Source organism: Phacochoerus africanus, chromosome 5, assembly GCF_016906955.1.
Source record: "Phacochoerus africanus isolate WHEZ1 chromosome 5, ROS_Pafr_v1, whole genome shotgun sequence".
Lineage (NCBI taxonomy): Eukaryota > Metazoa > Chordata > Mammalia > Artiodactyla > Suidae > Phacochoerus > Phacochoerus africanus.
Window position 1 is genome coordinate 42,631,166 of NC_062548.1, and position 20,452 is coordinate 42,651,617.

Here is a 20,452-nt window from a genome sequence, read left to right on the forward strand (position 1 = left end):
TTTCCATCTACCTTTTTATCAAAAAGTCCCTCCGTCTGTGTGTGTGTGTTGTGTTTGTTGAGGAACACAAGGCAGTAAACATCCAGGACCAGGACCCAGAAGATCAAGCTAAGTTCTTCAAGACCTTTTCAACCTTGAGGTAAGTTTTTTAGTTTTAAAAAGGAATGGTGTTTCTTTCTGGTCTCTTTTCAGAGGCCTGGGGCCGCTTGAGCTGTCATGCTCTGTGCAGTTGGTACTGGTGTCTTTGTTCTCAGTGCCTGAAGATGTCTGACTGTGTTCTAACGGGTCTGGTGGCAGGGCCACTGCAGGAGGGTCCCTGTGCTGCAGGGGCACATGCAGATGGAGGTGCAAGAGCAGGGGACCCCAGGGCCTCGAGTGTGGATGGAAAGTCAGGCCATTCACTCACTTCCTCAGACCCATTAGCAGAGGCATCTACAGTTGGCCCAGAGCGGGTACCAGATCCTCCCTGGCTGTCCCTGCCCCAAGAGGGTCTCCCAGGGCCCCGAGACTTCCTTCTGGGTGTCTGGCCTGGGTGCTCTGCCTCTCGGCCCAGAGGGTGCAGTGTTGCTTTTCCACAGGGCTGGATCCGGCTGTGTCTCCAGGGCCCTGAGCCTTCTGGTTGCTGGGACCCTCACCGGCCAGCAGCTGGGGCTGAGCCGTGGCCTTCTGAAATGCCCTGAGCTGCTGGAGAAGCTGACTCTTGCCCGTGCAGTACCTACGTCACAGGAGAAGCAGCCTCCATCAATACTTTGCCACCGAAACGGCCGCAAATACTGGAAAGGCTGAGTCTTCTGGAGCGAGTTCCCTGGTTTTCAAGATACTGAATGAGTAAGAAGTGCGGCTTCTCAGCCCTCACTCCGCCCCAGAGCACGTTAGCACGTTAAAGGCTCTGGGTGGCACTTGCTACCCCAAATTTGTCTTCCCTCTCTCCCGTGGCACCTGGTCACATTCCACTGCGGAAGCTGCCTCAGACCCCGGTGTCCCCAGAGGGAGGGTCTGCGGGCTTCGCAGTTCCGCAAGGGCCAGAGCATGCGATTCAGATTCGCCCCATGACGATGGGGTGGCCTCAACACTTAGGCCTGGGCCTCTCCTGAGCTAGATTCTTCACTTAGTTGCCCCGAGCCCTGCTTTTCTGGCCGACAGCTGTGACTCTGTTCCCTCCCAACTCTTCCCTCCGCTTCCCCTGCGATCACTGGCAGAGAGCACATCACCTCAGGGAGATATTTTTCAGAAAGAAAATGTGACCCCTCTTGAGAGTGGGCCAGGGCATCCTTGAGGGGTGTCTGGAGGACAGCAGGCCAGGCCAGTCGATGCTGGGCTTCCCTCCCAGACCAGCCCACACCCTCCTGTGCTGGCCCTGTGGGTGCAGGAGGCAGAATGGAAAGCGCCGGTGCTGACCATGTCAGGCCAGGGCAAGGTCAGCCTCCCAGGCGGTGGGAGCCCCCCCCGTGGTTACCTGAGCCGTGTTGGGCCCTTTGGGTCTCTCTGAGCTGCCGCCTCCTCCTCTTCTTCCTCCTCGCTGTTGGAGGAGCTGGAGCTGGAGCTGGAGCTGGGAGGGGAGGAAAGGTGGGTTTACTGGACCCCCGCCGAAACCAGAGGGCCCCTGGGCTTCCCACAAGTTGTGGAGGGACGCAGCCAGGGCCACGCAACCCCATCCCGACCCCCGCCTCCTCGCTCCCTGCGGGGGGCGCCTGCTGCTGGACCCAGTGTGACTGTGGGCTGGGCTCAGTTCCCAGAGAAAGCGCTTCTCAAGTGAGCAGTGCTCCCGGGACGCGTCTGTCCAAGGGCCCTTCCCTCCGGAGGCCAGCATGACAGCTCAGAGCAGTGGGGTTGCTGTAGGGCTGTCATGGCTCCCTGTACCTGTCCAGCGACCCCTGGTCTGATGGTTTTGTTGGCCGCAGGTCAATGAAGATGGTGGGGGGCTCGGCTGGGCCCCTCAGCCGCACGTTCTCGGCCAGCGTCTGGAAGCCCAGCTCCCTGGAAACGCACCTGGGGTGAAAGGGACCGGGTGGCTGTGTCACCTCCCAGTGATTGCTGTGTGACTGGTGCTGGGCTTGGCTGCCATTGGCTGGTCACCCCATGCAAGACACAGAGGCAGGTCCTGAGAACAATCCTCAAGATGTGGGCCAGGGCTGGCGGGTGGAACTTCCTGTCTGCCTTTTCCAGGGTGGCCACAAGTAGCTCCTTACGTTTACTTTTTTTTTTTTTGTCTTTTGAGGGCCACACCTGTGGCATAAGGAGGTTCCCAGGCCAGGGGTCGAATCGGAGCTGTAGCTGCCAGCCTGTGCCAGAGCCACAGCAACTCAGGATCCAAGCTGTGTCTGCGACCTACACCACAGCTCACAGTAACGCTGGATCCTAACCCACTGAGCGAGGCCAGGGATCAAACCTGCAACCTCCTGGTTCCTTATTGGATTCGTTTCCGCTGCACCACGACGGGAACTCCACATTTACATTTAAGCTCATTGAAATCAAATTAGAAATTCGGTTTCTCAGCTGCACTGGCCACATGTGGCCGGTGGCCACTGACTAAACGGTACAGGTCTAGATCTTTCTACTGTACACCTGAGTTGTCAAGGACAGAAGCCCACTCCAGCCAGCTCAGGCAAGAAGGGCAGTTACTGGTGCTCAGATTCCTCAAGAGAGTGGGACTAGCAGAGTGAGAGAGTTGGGGTGCAGCTGGGCCTTGAGGGACCCCCGGGCCCTGACTCCACCTCTGCCCACCCCACCCCCAGCTTCAGCCTTTCTCACTGCAGCTGGCCTAGCTGGGGCCAGACAGGCAGGGTTCTCCAGGGAGGCCATGTGGACCGTGAAGGGGTTCTGCTGGGGTGGGGGAAGAGCAGCTGCTTCGGGACTTGAGTCCCAGGTCTGCCACTTAGGTCCTAGGCAAGTCAACCTCTCTGAGCCTCAGTTTCCCCATCTATAAAATGGGGGGACTAGTACCTGATTGCACTCTGAGGATGAAGGAAATGCACATCCAGTGCCCCAGCCATAGTAGGCCCTATAAATGCTGAGAGAAGCCATTTCTAGAGGGGACAGGGGCCGTGGCTAGTGGCAAGCCCCACCTGCTTCCAGCCTCCTGCTGCTTGTCTTGGGGCATGTCAGCAGGTGCCCTCCGGGCAGAAGGAGAGGCTCTGGACTGCCTGGCACACAGGAGGACGAGCCGTTCCATGAGCCTGTCCTGTGTGTTCGGCTCCGCGTGGTCTGTGGGGAGGGGAGGCAGCTTAGCGGGGACACAGCCCCCTTTGACTCCTGGACTGTGGGGATAAAAGCAAGAGGGTCATCCTTTATAGATTTTTTTTCACGTATTCTGTGTCTTTCTGGGTTGAGACAAACGGACAGAACCCCCTCACCTCATGCAGAGAATCATGTGGTTGACTGATTAGCTTGTCCCCTACTGAACACCCAGTGTGGGTTGTTTGCACTTTTTCACAAGTTTGGGCAGTGCTGCGACGAACATCCATGATCCACCTGGGTGAGGGTGTGTTTAGGACACACTTTAGAAGTGGAATAGCTTGATCTAAGTCTTATGCGCCTTTAAATGGAGAACAGGTTTTGCCACATTGCATGCCAAAAATGGGGGTACCAGCTGCAGTCCCCCAACCCTGCCCCACTGTCAGGAGGGTGAGAGTCTCCTTATCCTGCTCTAAGGGGTTAAATTATAAGCAAAACCCTGTTTAGAACAGCACCAGGGCTGTCAGCCACAGAGGAGGCCTAAAGCCCCCATCTCCTTCACCTCAGACCTGCCTCCACTGCCCTTTGTGGGCCCAAGTGGCCTGGAGGGGACGGGGGCTTTCTTACAAAACTGCCCAGAGCCAGGCGCAAGCACAATGAGAAACAAGTCCCTGGTTTCCTTTGGTAAAGGGGGAGGCCGAGGAAGCAGGACTGTGTTTAGGAGCTGGCTGAAGGGGCACAAAATGCAGGATGACTCTGCTCCCAGACATAAAGAGAAGAAGGTCTGTGGGGGAAGGAGGAGGAAATGGCATGGGTTGAGGGCAGGGGCCATGTCTGAAGGGCTCCACTGTATCTCCAAGGCCTGGTCCATCCTGGCATCTAGCTGGCAGTCACGGGTATAATGGATGGTCGGACGAGGGAGTTGGTTTGTGGACGGATGGACAGATGGATGGTTGGTTGGATGGATGGATAGATGAGGGAGTCAGTGAGTGGATGGATGGAGGGATGGATGGTTGGATGGATGAGTAAGTCAGTGGGTGGATGGATGGATGGATGGATGGACTCTTGCATCCTGGGTTGTAGGAGAGTGAGGGCCAAGCAGGAGAGAAGATGCAGCAAGCTGCTGGGCTGACTGGGCCCAGTCCACAGCCCTGTTTTACTGGGAGGCCTGGAAGGAGCTGTTTGTGGGAATGCACCTGGGTTCAAGGTCAGACCTTGGCCCTCGAGGTGGTCAGCTGCACAGCATGTGGCTCCAGGAGCGCCATCTCCCTGGTCATCTTCTCGCCCCGTCAGACTCTGAAGGACTTGATCCAAATCCCACTCTTCAAGTTGCTGAAATAGTTCAAAGTGGTGATTATGAGGCTCCTGGATCCTGTTGGATTTCACAGCTGCCTTGACCCACGGAGGCTGTCCTGGGGTGTCTGGGGCAGAAACCAGGACTGAGGCTCTGTGAAGGGTGCAGCCTGCCTTTCTTGCCCCCTTCCTGTGCTACCTTTGGGCAACACTGGTTTCTGGCACAAAGACACTGTTTAGCTTGGAGGAAACCAGTGTGATTTGAAAACTACTTAGTTCATACAGGTTTAGAGTGTTAGGATTTAAAACGTTTTGCTCGATTAAGAAACAGGTTTTTGGAGTTTCCCATTGTGGCTCAGTGGGTTAAGAACCCAACTAGTGTCCGTGAGGATGTGGGTTGCATCCCTGGCCTCACTCAGTGGGTTAAGGATCCAGTGTTGCTGTGAGCTGTGTATAGACGCAGCTTGGATCTGGTGTTGCTGTGGTTGTGGTGTTGGCCAGTGGCTGCCGCTTTGATTCGACCCCCAGCCTGGGCATCTCCATATGCCTGGGGTGTGGTGGTAAAAAAAGCGAAGAAAGGGAGGGAGGGAGGAAGGAGGAAAGAAAGATGAAAGAAAGAAGCGGGTTGTTCTAGGCAGGTGTCAGGACTTGAGGGCCTGGGAGAGTGTGGTGGGGGCATGGGTGTGACGCGAGGGCAGGCATTAATCAGGAATTAGTGTGTCTTAGGTACGGCCTTGCAGATCCCGGTAGCTCCATAGAAGAGTGAAAATAAAGGGATTTGAGGGCAGCCTGGAACTGATAGAATGGAATCGGTGAAAATGACTCTCATGTGCACCCTGATGCTGGTTGTCTCCAAGTAGGTAAGAAAATTGTGACATTTGAATGTCATGTGGGAGTACCTTCGAAGGAGCCCACATCTCTAGGGTACACTTTTGTAAAACTGAGACATGAAGGCTTTTCTCTTCTGTCCGGTGGAGTAGACAACCCCAGTCCGCTGCCCTGGAGGCACTGACTGACCAGGCGCATTTAGGGCAGCACTTCCATCCCCGAAGTCCTTCCCCCCCTCCACCTTACAAAATCCATTTCTCATCATCTCTTTGAACCGCCTTTGTCATCTTGCTGGCTTTGCTGATAGCGAAATTGCATTAACAGGGGCTCGCCATTTGTATGAGAGCGAGGACAAGGACGTGAACATTTTTCGACTGCGCTTTATCAAAGCCTGTTCTCTATCTCGTAAGTCTTGGTGATCACGCTTGGGATTTTTTTTTTTTTTTTTCCTTTCTTTTTTTTAAGGAGGCTGGGGAGGAGTTCCCATCGTGGCTCGGTGGTTAGCAAACCCGACTAGCATCCCTGAGGACGTGGATTTGATCCCTTACCTCGCTCAGCGGGTTAAGGATCTGGCATTGCTGTGAGCTGCAGTGTAGGTCACAGGCATGGCTCGGATCCCGAGTTGCTGTGGCTGCAGCACAGGCCGGTGACTTTAGCTCCCATTCGACCCCTAGCCTGGGAACCTCCATATGCCTCAGGTGCAGCCCTAAAAAGACAAAAGACAAAAAAAATAAATAAGTAAAAGGCTGGGGGGTCCTACTGTGGTACAGTGTGTTAAGAACCCAACTGCAATGGCTCCACTCACTGCAGAGGTGCAGGTTTGTGGTGGCATTGCCCCACCTGCAACCCAGCTTCAGTCTCTGGCCTGAGAACTTCCATACGCCACAGGTGTGGCCAAAAAAAGAAAAAAGAAGCAACAACCTGGGGTCTCCTTGCTCTTCTCTTGGTCTCTCTGACTCTCCTGAGGAAGGCCTGTCTGCTGGTGCTGGGATGACACCCCGAGATTGGTAGGACCGCCTGCCTGGTGGTGGGCCTGGTGCCGTGGGCCTAAGGTCGCTGTCGTGGACTGAATGTCTGTCCTAGAATCAGTGTGTTGAAATCCTAGCCCCCATGTGATGGCATTTGGAGGTGATTAGACCATGAAGGTGGAGGCTTCATGCTCGGGATTTGTACCCTCAGAAAGGAAACCCCGGGGAGCTCCCACACCCTTCCAGAGGAACCGGGAAGCATGTTCTCAGCAGACACAGACACGATGAAGCGGTGACTTCCAGCCTCCAGACCGTGAGAAAGGAATTGCTGTTGTTTAAGCCCCCAGGCTACACCTCTTTGCTACCAAGGCAGGCAGAGTGGGCCGGCCCTCGGCTTGGCCTGGGGAGGACCAATGCCCCAGGAGGCCTGGGCCCGGGGGACACCTACCTGGAGGGAGTGCATGGGCAGTCCCCGCTGGGGCCCCTCTGGTGGCTTTTCTGCAGTGTCACGGGGCGTCTCCTCCACTGGACTTGGGTCCTGGCAGGCTGGGTGCCGGGCGCTCCCGGTGACCTTGTGGAGTATGTCCCTCTTGATCATCTTCCTTCTCTCCCTCCGGAGGCCCCTGCGGTTCGTGGAGTTGGAGCCTGCCGGGGCCCCTGAGGCAGCACCCGGGCCCTCTGTCTGCAGGGCTGCTTCCCCAGGGGGGAGGGTGGCCTGACCCTGTGGCCCCTGGCTGCCACTTTGGGATGCGCTGGTGTTGAACGACCTGCCCCCCTCGTCTTCCTGCCACGCGGCGGCCTCCACGGGCATCCTGAGGTGGGAGCTGCTCTGGCCACAGCTCTGCAGAGGTCCCCCGGGGGCCCTTCCTTCCAGGGAGGTTGACTCCCCAAGCCTCGGGCTACAGTCCCTCCAAGGTTCTGGGGTGGGCTCCACGTGCACCGCTGGCTGTGGGAAACAGACGAATCTGGTGAGCGCCTCAAATCACCTCAGCGAGTTCTGGTGTGTGGGAAGATGTGTATAGACTGTAGAATCTGCCGTCTTAGCCATTCTTTTATTTTAGGACTGCACCCGCAGCTTACGGAGGTTCCCTGGCTAGGGGTCCAGTCAGAGCTGTAGCTTCTGGCCTACGCCACAGCCACAGCCAGGGGGGGTCCAAGCCACGTCTGCGACCTACACTACAGCTCACAGCAATGCTGGATCCTTAACCCACTGAGCAATGCCAGGGATCGAACCTGCATCCTTATGGATGCTAGTCAGATGTGTTAACCGCTGAGCTGTGACGGGAACTCCCACCTTAACCATCCTTATAGGAACAGTTCAGTGGCATTGACTGTATTCACAGCCTTGTGTGATCCTCATCACTGCCTCTCTTCCAAAGCGTCTTCTTCACGCTGAACAGAAGCTCCCACCCCTCTCCCGGCCCCTAGTGAACGCTCATCTACTATTTGTCTCTGTGCATTTGCCTGTTCTGGATATTTCATAAAAGTGCAACCACACAGCATTGTTCCTTTCATGCCCTTCCACTCATGTTTCCAAGGTCCCCCCATGTTGTGGCATGTGTCACAACTGCCTTCCTTTTCATGGATGCATAATATTCCTTTGTATGGATGGCCCTCATTGTGTTGATCCATTTTGTCTGTTGATGGACACTTGGGTTTTTCTCACCTTTTGGCCTTTATGCACAGGCGCACAGCCCTGGCAGTTCTCCTGTTCGGGGTTATTTCAGATCTATTTCTAGGCATGGCTGAGGGAGTTGGTGAGTTCTGCCCTGGCTCTGTAAGGTGACCCTGTGTCAGCACGTGTACTTGAAACTACAGAAGCTCGGCATGTATGGGGCTCCGAGGTGGCCTCTGACAGCATCAGGCCCCTCATTAAAACGCCTGCCCGAGAGGCTCACTGCTGCCGTGAGAATTTACTCTGTTTTCGGCAACTCCCAATGAGAAGCCCCTGACCTCCCTTTCTTAGGCCATTTACTAGAAAGGGCTTATAATTCTGAATATGTGCCTCTTAGACCCCAGAAGCATCTCTCACAGACCTGAGAGCTGGGCCTTTGAAATGTACTCATCGGGAGCGACCAGGGCCTCTGCCTCCCTTCTCTGTGGGAGGATAGACTCCAGCTTCCACACCTGCCAGCGAGCAGTCACACCTGGCAGAATCGCCTCTTCCCTGACACTGGCGGTTTGTGGTTTTTCACTTTTATGCCTCTACGGAGCCCCCCTCGCCCCCTCCCTCACTCTCCCTTTGAAACACCCCGTCACCCTCTGCACATCAGATGAAGCTCAGCTCTGCCCTGCTGTCCGTGGTTACCCAATAAAATCACCTTCCACTGCTTTAACTAACCCATTCCCCTAGTCACTGAGTGATAACGAGTCATAATGTTTATAATTGGGCTAGGTTTCTTCTGGAGCCAAGACACATCAAGAGCCCAGCAGACATGTGGGAGGCTTGCCAGTGATGAAACGCCATTGATGGGTTCTGGTCATAGAGCCAGCAGGTGACTTTAAGCATCAAGCCGTTAATTTTACTTTTTTTTTTTTTTTTTGGTCTTTTTAGGGCCACACACACGGCACATGGAGGTTCCCAGGCTAGGGATCAAATCAGAGTTGTAGCCACCTGCCTACACCACAGCCACAGCAACGCCAGATCTGAGTCGTGTCTGCGACCCACACCACAGCTCACGGCAGTGCTGGATCCTTAACTCACTGAGCAAGGCCAGGGATTGGACCTGCGTCCTCATGACTACTAGTCGAGTTTGTTTCCTCTGAGCCATGACGGGAACTCCATGCCATTAATTTTATTAAATTTTTTTTTTTTTTTTTTGCTTTTTAGGGCCACACCTGCGGCATGTGGAGGTTCCCACCCTAGGGGTCTAATTGGAGCTACAGCTGCTGACTTACACCATAGCCACCAGCAACTCGGGATCCAGGCTGTGTCTGCAGCCTACACCATGGCTCACATCAACGCCAGATCCTTAACCCGCTGAGCGATGCCAAGGATTGAACCCTCAACTCATGGTTCCTAGTCAGATTTGTTTCTGCTGTGCCACAATGGGAACTCCCCCATGCCATTAATTTTAGATAAGAGCTCTTGGTCTTACCTGGTGCCCTGGGAAGTGGGGAGACAAGAAGATGGAAAATTCACTCCGACATCTGGCACTGATTGCAGCTACAATGCACAGAGTTTTCTGTTTCTTGAGTTCATCTCACCTCCCTAGCCAGGGACGCTGCTCATCTCTGAATCCCCACTGTTGCCCTGATACAATCAACAGGTATTTAGGGAGCTCAGGATTTTATGAGGATCCTGAAGCTAGCTGGGTTAGGGGAGGTGTTTTTGCCAACAAATTGTGACAGTGGTCAGACAGCCCAGGTAGAAACTAGGACAGCTGGTAGGAGTGAGTGAGTGTGTGTGTGTGTGTGTGTGTGTGTGTGTGTGTGTGTGTGTGTGTATGGAAGGACCACCAAGGCGAAGAGTAGGTGGCAAAACAGGATAGAAATCAAGGCCTCACCCCAGCCTATGAGAGTGTGCTGTGTACAAGGTCATTAGATGCTTGGTGTCCGAACTCCTTGGGCTGTGCCTGGAAAAAGGCCTGGGCGTGCAGAGATGCGAGACCTCTTTAGACCCACAGTGCTGCTTGAGCGTCATGGATAACCCACACCCTATTCTGCTGGAAGGGTCCTGGCTTCAAGGACCCCTGGAGCCCGCATTGCACAGACCTCAGGAGGAAACCCAGAGGGAGTGACCCAGGGCCCGGCAGGGTCTTCAGCCAGTTCCTCTGACAAGTCTGGAATCAGGGTGGTTTGATCTCGCTGGAAGATGAACAGCTCCTCTTCCTCGCAGTCTGACTGTGGACAAATGAAAGGGCTTTGGATTACATGGCAGCGGCAGTGCAGCAGGCAGAGCCAGGAGGGCCTCTGCTTCCCCCAACCCCACCACCCTGCTCTGCAGCTGGGGAGACCAGTTTTCTTCCAAAGGGCCTTGCTTTGGCTGGTTCCTGCCACTGACTTAGGATGAGGCTCGGCAGCCCAGGGGTCCCCGTTCTGCACATACCTGTCACCCCTAAGACCTAGGGGACAACAGTTGCTCAGTTAGTGCCTGGGACTGAATGAGCAGGGCAGTGAGGATGGCTGAAAGAGCAGACTCTTCCCGTCCCCTCCTGCGACAGGGAGCCCTGGGGCTTTACTTATGTGACACTGAGCCAACAAGCTCCAAAGCTGTCCTTGGTCAGCCTGGACAGTGCAGTGGGGGCCTAGGAAGACCTAGGAAGAAGGCAGTTGCCTACCAAGGATGAATCAGAGTCCAGAGACGGGAGCTGCTCCCTGACGGCCTCCAGGATGGTGTCCCAGGGGGAGGGCGATAGGGGTCCCACGTCTTTGTTGTGGAATGCCATGGGGGCCGGGCCCATGGGATGCTTCGCAGCACGCTGTCATCCAAGGAGCCTTCCGTAAGACAAGGGAATGAGGCTAGAGGGCAAAGTGTCAAAAGCTCAGGGGGCTGCCTTTTCAAAGCATATGCCACCCCTCGGGGGATGAAAACGGGTTGGCAGACCTCCCACCCCATCTCCTTTCTGGTCTGCAGGTTTCTGTTGCTGAGTGCCAGGCACTGTGCCTGCCATGCTTTGTGAGTGCATGTGTGTGTGTAGTGTAGTATGGTACCTGCAGATGTATGTATATGATGGTGTGTGATAATATATAGATATATGCATTGATGTGTAATGATATGTAATATGATATGTACTTGATATGTAGATATATGGACATGATATACAGAATGATACATGTGATGATATATAGATATGTGTAAACTATATATATCCCATATAACAAAGACACTATTATTGTCTACATTTTATAGGCTCAGATAGGTTATATTATTAGTAAAAGCAAAAACAGTATTTGTGGAGTTCCTATTGTGGCTAAGCGTGTTAAGAACCTGAGTAGTATCCATGAACCTCACTCGGTTAAAGATCTGGTGTTGCCGTGAGCTATAGGTTGCAGATGCAGCTCAGATCCCACACTGCTGTGGCTGTGGTGTAAAGCAGCTGTAGCTCTGATTCAACCCCTACCTAGCCTGGGAACCTCCATATGCTGCAGCTGTGGCCCTAAAAACAGAATTTGTATCCAACTCAGAGGGTATTTCAAGCCCAAACGCCCTTTACTGCTGCCTTACAAAGGAACAGACTAGAGACACTTTGGAGTCCCCAAGACACTTTTTTTTTGGGGGGGGGAGTTGACACAGTTTAACTCCTTATACAACCCCCCCTTTTTCTGTAATCCCAGAGTCTAACAGGAGAAGGCCCAGTCTCTCAGGGATCAAGGGGGCTTTGAGATGTGGCATGATGGTTCTTCAGAGCCAGCGTCTGGAGAGTACTTGCAGCCTGAGAGGCCTCTGTAACTATACAGTGGGAAAAGAACACTCCTGCCCCAGCAATGGCCCCCAACAGGGAAGCAGCAGGAGAGGTGAGTGGGGGTGTCTTGCTCTTTCTGCGTTCACAGGAGCGGGGGCAGGAGCTTGGTGCACTCTGACCTGGGAAGAGCAGAGTGAGGATGCATCTGGTAGATAGATCACGGGGTGTTCTCTGGCTCGGGGAGCAGATCAGACGGCAACAAAATCACCTGGGTGAGAGGGACTACCAGAGATGACTACTACTACTGTTCCCCAGAAGGATAAGGCACTAGGGGAGGAAAAGGCATTGCAGCCTTCGGGAAGAGCAGGTAAGAGCTCAGAGGAGTGAAAATTGCCAACAAGTTGGGGGAGGAAGGTTTCAGTTACTGGAAAATGACGTGCAAACGGACCAGATCGGAAGGGTCCTGAACGCCAGGGGGAGGAGCTCCGCTCACCCAGCTGGTAAGGATTACGTCAAAACACTACGCGAAATAGCAGATCCAGTCCGGGGGAATCCTGACTGCCTCCGCGTCCGTTTCTTGGCGGCGGCCCGTTAGCCCCGCCCCAAACCCCACCCCTTCCCACTGCCAGGGGATAGTTGTTATGACAACTAGACGCCAACGTCCTCCTAGGTCGGGTTTTTAAATTTTAAAGCTCGGAAACCTGAAAACCTTTCTCGCGTCCTCCCACCGATTCCCAGCCCCTCTTTCTCGCCCGCTCCGTCCAACTCTCAACATTTATCTCTGCAGCTGCGGTAGGCCCGAGGCCACTCACCACCGACCTACGCCTCAGCCTCCCCTCCCAGCGCAGTCGCAACAGGGCTATAAACAGCCTCGATCGCAGCCCTCCTGTCTTACTCTCCCCCTCGGGCCGCAGCGCAATTACAGGGGCTTTCGCCGCCTTCGTATCTCCGCTCAGCAGTCTTACGTTACTGGACTGCCAACTGTTTCCCAACCTCCCCGCTCCTCCTTCGGGACTTGGCGCGTCCTGCCTCTCCTGAAACAAGATTGGTTCTCCTGGCCAGTGGGGAGGCGGGGCAAGGCTACTCCCCCCTGATCATTGGCTGCCCCTGGCGTCACACAATGAGCTGGGCGAGCTGACCGGAAGGTCCGGGAGCGGGAATGACGAACTCCACAGCGCCTGGAACTCCCCCGCAGACCCACGAGCGTCCCGGCGTGCTCCGCGCCTCCCGCAACCACTTCCGGGGCGGGAGTAGGGCGGCGGAATTTGGAGGCTGCCGCGGCGGCCCGCGTGGAGGCTTCCCCCGGCGGGCGCAGCTGGGGAAGCGCCGCGGCGAGGAGACGCGGGTTGGCGGCAGCCCCAGGACGGCCCAGGGACCGAGGCCCAGAGCAGGTAGGTTCCGCGGCGGCCCTGCCCTGCCTGGTGCCCGCACCTGCTGCCCACCCGCGGGGCTTCCCAGCGGTGTGGCTGGCTCGCTGCAGGAGTTTCAGACTCCGAGCTTCCGCTTTGCAGCTGGAGAACGGGGAGGATAAAGCCAAGTGCCGAGTAGGGTTTCTGGGAGGAGGCGCCAAGGGATGTCAGTGCTGTAGATTCTCCGGTTATTCCCTAGGTTCCTTCCCCAGGGCCTGAGAACGAGATTGAATACCCGGCCCCGCGGAAGACCTGTGCCCCGGGGCGGGACCGGGTGCCCTCGGGCTTTTCCAGAACTCCTCCCTGCGAGCGTGACAGTTATCACCAGCGTCATTTTGTTGTTGATTTTTTTTTTGCTTATTTCAGAAGTTACGGATATTGGAGTTCCCGCCGTGGCGCAGTGCGTTAAAGGATCCCGCGTTGGCACAGCTGCGTCTCGGATTCAGTCACTGGGCCGGGAACGTCCATATGCCGCAGGTGCGGCCGTAAAATTAAAAACAAACAGATAATTAGCATTTTGCAGGATGGATAGGACACAAAGGTAGAACGAGAATTAAAATGTAGTATTTACAGTGCTACTTCCTTCAAATAAGTTTTGGAAGCGATGTGCAGGAGATTTTCTTCAAGTATACTGTGGTACGTGCGTGAATATAATTTTGTTCATAACGAATACCCCATCATTGTAGAGCAGCTGGTGTGTGGAAGGATGAGAAAGGAAGTAGTAGTAGCTTTAGGGTCTCTTAGCCTCCCAGTTCTCCCTCCTCGGGCTCCTTGAGTGGGGGTCTGGTTCTCATTGCCTCTTAGCGCTGGGAAAGGTGTCAGACAGATGAGCCTCCAATAAAACCTGGGTCTCACCCTGGAAGCAGTATGCGGAGTAGAAGAGACACACCCAAAGAAGGTTTGAGGGATCCAGTGAAAGGAGAACTGAACTGACGCTCAGCTTTGGATCCTTATCCAGGCTCTGTGGCCAGGACTGTTCAGGTTGGGGGTTCCCACCTGCAGAGCGAGAGAGCTGCTTGCTCTCTGGCCCACCAGTGTGGTGTGGAGGATCCAGGAAGCAGGCTTTGCTCTGAACTTGATTACACACACTCTGGCCAAGGGCTGCCGTACTGTTCCCCCTAGCTGGTGGCTTGTTTGTTATTTGGCCATCTTGGCTGTCCTCTCGTGCTTGGAAGCATTCTTTTTTTTTTTTTTGTCTTTTTGCTATTTCTTGGGCCGCTCCCACGGCATGTGGAGGTTCCCAGGCTAGGGGTCGAATCGGAGCTGTAGCCACCGGCCTACACCAGAGCCACAGCAACGCAGGATCCGAGCCACGTCTGCAACCTACACCACAGCTCATGGCAACGCCGGATCGTTAACCCACTGAGCAAGGGCAGGGACCGAACCTGCAACCTCATGGTTCCTAGTCAGATTCGTTAACCACTGCGCCACGATGGGAACTCCGGAAGCATTCTTTAGTAGCGACAGAGGTGCTCATGGCACCTGTGCACCTGTACTTTCAGGTCCCCTGAACTGGAAGGGGTTTTCTTTTTTTTCCTTCTCTTCCTTTTCCACACTTTTGTCCTTGTTCTTCCCTCCACCCAGAGGAGACAAATGTCTCTCCGGGGATAAGGGTTCTACTAGGAAGCTGATGACATGGGCTTGATGAGTTAGGATTCCTCGAAGTCTTCATCCTGGTGTCCCATCTCGGGGAAGGTGTCACCCCACACATTTACTAGTCTAGCCCGTCCCCATCATCTCTCCCAGTTTCAAGGGAATGCTGGTGGATTCCTAGTCAGTTGGCCTTTCCCGTACACCAGTCCCATCCTGGTTTCTGTCCTGGGCTTTTTTTTTTTTTTTTTCAAAATTTGTTTTAAAAATTTATGCACCGTAAATTCACTCATTTTGGTGTTGAGGTCTGTGAGTTTTGATAAACGTGTAGAGTCATGAGTCCACCAGTCAGGATGTAGGAGAAGTCTACCACCCTCAGGTTCCCTCTTTCTCTCTCTATGTGCCACCCCGACCCCTAACCCTGATTACCACTGATCAGTCCTCCAACCCTTAGTTTTATCTTGAAAGTCTTGTAAATGGGATCATCACAGGAAGCAGCGTTTTGAATCTGGCATCCACTTAGCCTAATGTGTTTGAAATTCGTTCATGTGTTGTTTACATCAAAACTGTTCACTGCTGCTGCTTGTGGTGGAGTGGCATTCCCTCGTATGGATGTGCCCCTGTTTGTTTATCCATTGTTCCATGTGGGTTTTTGTTGTTTTTTTTTGTCTTTTTTTAGGGCTGCACCCGCAGCATATGGAAGTTCCCAGGCTTGGGGTCAAATCAGAGCTGAAGCCGCCGGCCTACACCACAGCAACACCAGATCTGAGCCTGGTCTGTGACCTACACCATAGCTCATGGCAACACCGGATCCTGAACCCACTCAGCCAGGCCGGGGATTGAACCTGCATCCTCATGAATACTAGTCGGGTTCATTAACTGCTGAGCCACGACGGGAACTCCCCATCCATGTGTTTTTAACTGCAGTCCTTTGAGATAGTATGTTCCCTTTAGACAGAAACTGGGAGTTGGAGCTAAGTGGCAGAGATTTTTTTTTTTGTCTTTTTGCCTTTTCTGGGGCCATTCCTGTGGCATATGGAGGTTCCCAGGTTAGGGGTCTAATCCGAGCTGTAGCTGCCAGCCTACGCCAGAGCCACAGCAACGTGGGATCCAAGCCGCGTCTGCAACCTACACCACAGCTCACGGCAACACTGGATCCTTAACGCACTGAGCAAGGCCAGGGATCAAACCCGCAACCTCATGGTTCCTAGTCAGATTCGTTAACCACTGAGCCATGACGGGAACTCCCTGAGATCATTTTTGATCAAATTCCAAGTCCAGGGTCTCTCCCACTGACCCTGAGAGCTGATTTGGTCCACTGACCCAATTACCGTATCTCTGGTGCCCATCCGAGAGGCGATCGGGCTCCTTGAGTTCCTGGGGGATTCCCTTTCTAGAATGTGGGGCCTAGGGTGTCATGAAGGAAAATACACACCACAGCTGATGACTCAGGATAGTGCTCCTCTTTTCCTGTCCAGCAGCAAGCTCACCAGTGTGAGCACGATGGAGCTGCCCACACCGTGCGCTCGTTAATGAAGTTGTCTGGTCAGCCCCAGGAGTCAGGGCATTGCACAGCAGTCGGCCAGGGCAGTGAAGGTGGGCAGGGGTGTGACCATCCCCTCTCACTTCCCAAAACAGCCAGAAAGGAAAGGCCTCACCAGCCCCGCCTCCGCTGCGGCGATGTCGGAGCTCAGCGATGAAGCCAGCGAACCGGAGCTCCTGAACCGCAGCCTGTCCATGTGGCATGGGCTGGGCGCGCAGGTCAGCCGGGAGGAGCTGGCCGTCCCCCTGGACCTCCACACAGCCGCTTCCGTCGGCCAGTATGAAGTGGTGAAGGAATGCGTGCAGCGGTAAGACAGCTTGGGCAGCCTTCCTCCCCGTGGAGTTGGGAGCTCCCGCCCAGGTCCAGGCCATCAGGGGCTTGCGGGGCCTTGCCCACCTCTCTAGCCATGTAGCACGTGGCTGGCGTGGCCTTCGCTCCTCTCAGTGAGGGTTTATGCTGGGTGCCAGTGAGGAAGGCCGTTCGGAGTCCGAGAAAGGAAAAGACAGCTTAAATTTTATTTCATAGGCTTCAAGACTTTTCATTTTAGGCTTACTTTAACCAGAGTGATTGCAGAAATGCTCAAACAAAACAGAAGTAAAGATGGAGAGCAGTGCCGTATGACCCTCCTTCCCCAGGAGGTTCATTTTAATCCTGTTGGCCTTCTCTCCCCTCTCGCCCCTGCCGCAGAGGGAGGGGGTGACCCCCCGGAGCATGGCAGAGGCAGGTGGCCGGCGAGCGTAGCCATCCTTCTCCATGACGTCCAGGGTGGCAGACAGCTCTGCTTCTTGTCAGCATTTCCCACCCGCTCTCTTGGCCTGGCCTCGCCACCAGCTTTGCTCGGCCCCAGGTGGGGGATGGCTCTCGTTTGTCTAGGAGAGAGTTAGATTTGAATAAGAAGAATGGTGGTGGCTGGACCCCGCTGATGTACGCCTCCTACATCGGACATGACACCATTGTGCACCTGCTGCTCGAGGCGGGTGTGAGTGTGAACGTGCCGACCCCAGAAGGGCAGACCCCGCTGATGCTGGCTTCCAGCTGCGGCAACGAGAGCATCGCCTATTTCCTTCTCCAGGTGGGCGGGCCGCTCTGCAGAGCCGGGAGCGTTTGGGTCCTTCCAGCAAGGTGACCCCATGCAGAGGAGTGGCTGTCCTGATGAGTGTTCTGTGTTCTCTTGAAGCAAGGTGCCGAGTTAGAGATGAAGGACATTCAAGGCTGGACTGCTCTCTTCCACTGCACCAGTGCTGGCCACCAGCAGATGGTCAAGTTCCTTCTGGATAGCGGAGCCAACGCCAACGTGAGGTGATCAGCAGTCTTAAGTGGCCGTGGGTGGGGTTGGTCACGTCTGACTCAGAGGAGGGCAGCTGGCGAGGCAGCTCAAGGCCAGAGGGCAGGGAGCCCCTGCCTGGGTTGACAGGCTCAAGACAAAGGGGCACAGGGGACTGTCCCGCCCAGGTGCCGAGGCACAGGGATGGCCCTGGCTTTTCCGTGCATCTGTCGGGTGCAGTCCTTTAAGCTGCCTGCTCCTGATTCTCTATCTGAAAACAGGGTAGCAATGCCTGCGGCTTAGAGCTGTTAGACACTGCTCGCCCCGGTTGGCGTCAGTGATTTACGTGTTGCTAAGGAAGAAAAATGCACCTCATTTATTGACATTCGGACTTCAGCAGTGCTGAAATGTGAGAACTGTGTTCCTGAGAATGGATGAAAACCACTAGTTTGCTTGCTTCCTGTCTTCTAGACCAGGTGAAACCAGTGAGGCCTGGGAGGCATCTGCAGAGAGCACTGGTTTAACCATAAGCAAGCATGAAAAATAAGCACCAGATTCCAGGTGTGGCAAGGGCAGGGTAGATGGCAAGGGCAAGGTAGATGGTTAGGCCTGGAGCTTTGGGCAGGGTTCCTGGAGGATGCTGAGCCCGCAAGGCAGGCTGTCTGGATAGGCGGCTGGGAGGGAGTCGCTGTCTGTGAGCATGAAAGGCCGCCGCTGCTCGTTGCTGGGGTTAAGTGGAGTCGGAGACAGCAGGTGGAAATGGTTAAGCAGGAGCAAAGATGGGGGATGGTTCGTCTTTAGAACCCGAGAGGTGAGCGCTGGGGTAGAAACCAGGAGAGCAGACGGGCCGACGTGCTCACGGGGCTCGTCCCTCCCCGTAAGGCCGAGGGAGCCCTCTGGCCCCAGGACAGGCGGTTTGTCTGCAGCAGGGACGCTTCTGCCTGCACAGCTTATCTCCGCTGATCATCTGCCGTGTCTCCATCCTGCAGGGAGCCCGTGTATGGATTTACTCCTCTGATGGAAGCAGCTGCTGCAGGCCATGAGATAATCGTGCAGTATTTTCTCAATCATGTATGTGACCCCGCTTGTTAGCTTATAGTTTAGTCACAGTAAGTGAACAGTCATCTCCCTGAGGTGTAAACTACAAGAGAGTTTTCTGCTACACACAAATAAGTGCTCTTTATATTTTATTCAACACCTTTTCATTGAGCATCTGTTGGTGTCAAGTGCTGAGCCGTGCTTAGGCATTAGGGGAACAATGGCAAGGAACTGTAAATGCCTATTCCTGGGATAATTCTGGAAATACTGTGATTTGAGAAGTGTGGGAAAATATCACTAAGAAGTCAGTGGCAGAGTTCCCGTCGTGGCGCAGTGGTTAACGAATCCGACTAGGAACCTTGAGGTTGCAGGTTTGGTCCCTGCCCTTGCTCAGTGGGTTAAGGATCCAGCGTTGCTGTGGCTCTGGCGTAGGCCAGTGACTACAGCTCCGATTCGACCCCAGCCTGGGAACCTCCATATGCTGCAGGAGCGGCCCAAGAAATAGCAAAAAAAAAAAGACCAAAAAAAAAATTATAAAAAAAAAAAGTCAGTGGCACTTGGAGTTCCTTCAGGCTGTGGTGCCCTGGGTTAAGAATCTGACTGCTTGGGAGTTCCCTTTGTGGCTCAGTGAGTTATAAACCCAGCTAGTATCCATGAAGATGCAGGTTCAATCCCTGGCCTGGCTGAGTGGGTTAAGGGTCTGGTGTTGCTGTGGCTGTGACATAGGCCTCAGCTGCAGCTCCATTTCTACCCCTAGCCTGGGAACATCTATATACTGCAGGTACAGCCATAAAAGGGGGGGGAAAAAAAAAGAATCTGACTGCAGCAGCTTGGGTTGCTGTAGAGGCGCTGGTTCTGTCCTCGGCCCGGCGCAGAGGGTTAAAGGATCTGCTGTTTCCACGCCTGTAATGTGGGTGGAAGCTGTGACTCAGGTTCAGCTCCTGGTCCGGGAACTTCCATAAGCCTTGGGTGTGGCCATTAAAAAAAAAGTAAGTAGGAGTTCCCATCGTGGTGCAGAGGAAACGAATCCAACTAGGAACTAGGTTGCAGGTTCGATCCCTGGCCTCGCTCAGTGGATTAAGGACCCCCGCCCAGTGGATTAAGGACCCGGCGTTGCCATGAGCTGTGGTGTAGGTCGCAGACGTGGCTTGGATCTGGCGTGGCTGTGGTGTAGGTCAGCAGCTGTAGCTCTGATTAGCCCCCTAGCCTGGGAACCTCCAAATGCCACAGGAACGGCCCAAGAAATGGCAAAAAGACAAAAAAAAAAATTATCATAGTCGATTTAGTGTTCTGTCAGTTTCTGCTGTACAGCAACATGACCCCGTCATACAACACATACGTTCTTTCTCTCACGTTGTCCTCCACCATCCTCATCACAGGTGACTGGATACAGTTCCCTGTGCTGTACAGCAGGACCTCATGGCTCATCCACTCCAGATGTGATGGTTTGCATCTCCTAACCCCAAACTCCCAGTCCAGCCCTCTCCCTCTCCATCCTTCTTGGCAACTACACGTCTGTTCTCCATGTCCATGAGTTTGTTTCCTTTGTGTAGCTAGTGCCATTTGAGCCATATATTAGATTCCAGATATGAGTGGTATCATATATTTGTCTTTCTCTTTCTAACTGACTGCATTAGTGTGAATCTCTGGTTGCATCCATGTTGCTGCAGATGTCATTATTTTTTTTTTTTTTTATGGCTGAGCAGTATTCATCTGTTAATGGGCATTTAGGCTGTTTTCATGTCTTGGCTATTGTGAGTAGTGCTGCAATGAACATAGGGGTGTACATATCTTTTTGAATGCAAGTTTCGTCTGGATATATGCCCAGGAGTGGGATTGCTGGATCATATGGTGATTCTATATGTAGTTTTCTGAGGAACCTCCATACTGTTCTCCATAGTGGCTGTGCCAATTTATATTCCTACCAACAGTGCAGGAGGGTTCCCTTTTCTTTACACCCTCTCCAGCATTAGTTATTTGTAGACTTATTGATGATGGCC

The 20,452-nt window shown here is 54.1% G+C and overlaps 2 protein-coding genes across 12 annotated transcripts in view; one reads left to right on the forward strand and one right to left on the reverse strand.

The window, feature by feature from the left end:
* DNAAF8 (dynein axonemal assembly factor 8) lies at window positions 1-12,642 on the reverse strand. 4 transcript variants are annotated; one of them, XM_047780612.1, is made up of 9 exons: window positions 12,574-12,642; window positions 10,544-10,724; window positions 9,978-10,106; window positions 6,712-7,209; window positions 4,371-4,506; window positions 3,066-3,204; window positions 1,861-1,989; window positions 1,457-1,549; window positions 1-715 (listed from the first exon to the last, which is right to left on the reverse strand). In XM_047780612.1, exons 2-9 carry the CDS (start codon window positions 10,664-10,666, stop codon window positions 433-435), a joined length of 1,530 nt encoding a protein of 509 aa, XP_047636568.1. In that variant the 5' UTR covers window positions 10,667-10,724; window positions 12,574-12,642; the 3' UTR covers window positions 1-432. The 4 variants fall into 4 exon arrangements, with proteins under 4 accessions (XP_047636568.1, XP_047636567.1, XP_047636569.1 ...); XM_047780611.1 differs by having other exon boundaries at window positions 12,532-12,640; XM_047780613.1 differs by lacking the exon at window positions 12,574-12,642 and adding an exon at window positions 12,421-12,482 and having other exon boundaries at window positions 4,389-4,506.
* The window catches only part of ANKS3 (ankyrin repeat and sterile alpha motif domain containing 3), a 23,720-nt gene continuing 15,835 nt past the window's right edge, over window positions 12,568-20,452 (forward strand). For 4 of the 8 annotated variants that reach the window (XM_047780597.1, XM_047780599.1, XM_047780598.1 and 1 more), the window contains exons 1-6: window positions 12,568-12,999; window positions 13,384-13,494; window positions 16,246-16,457; window positions 17,024-17,222; window positions 17,328-17,449; window positions 18,404-18,485. In XM_047780597.1, coding sequence (XP_047636553.1) covers window positions 13,486-13,494; window positions 16,246-16,457; window positions 17,024-17,222; window positions 17,328-17,449; window positions 18,404-18,485 — 624 coding nt within the window. In that variant the 5' untranslated portion in view covers window positions 12,568-12,999; window positions 13,384-13,485. Of the gene's footprint in view, window positions 13,000-13,383; window positions 13,495-13,634; window positions 13,654-16,245; window positions 16,458-17,023; window positions 17,223-17,327; window positions 17,450-18,403; window positions 18,486-19,788; window positions 19,898-20,452 lie in introns of those variants that run through there. The other 4 variants (XM_047780600.1, XM_047780601.1, XM_047780603.1 and 1 more) reach the window with 4 other exon arrangements.

Coding starts and splice junctions, on each gene's coding strand:
- DNAAF8 (XM_047780612.1), bottom strand. CDS start 10,666: ATGGGCCCGGCCCCCATGGCATTCCACAACAAAGACGTGGGACCCCTA. Junction 1,990..3,065: donor CAGCAGGAGGCTGGAAGCAG/GTGGGGCTTGCC, acceptor CTTTCACCCCAG/GTGCGTTTCCAGGGAGCTGG. Junction 716..1,456: donor AAGGGCCCAACACGGCTCAG/GTAACCACGGGG, acceptor CCTGTGACGTAG/GTACTGCACGGGCAAGAGTC.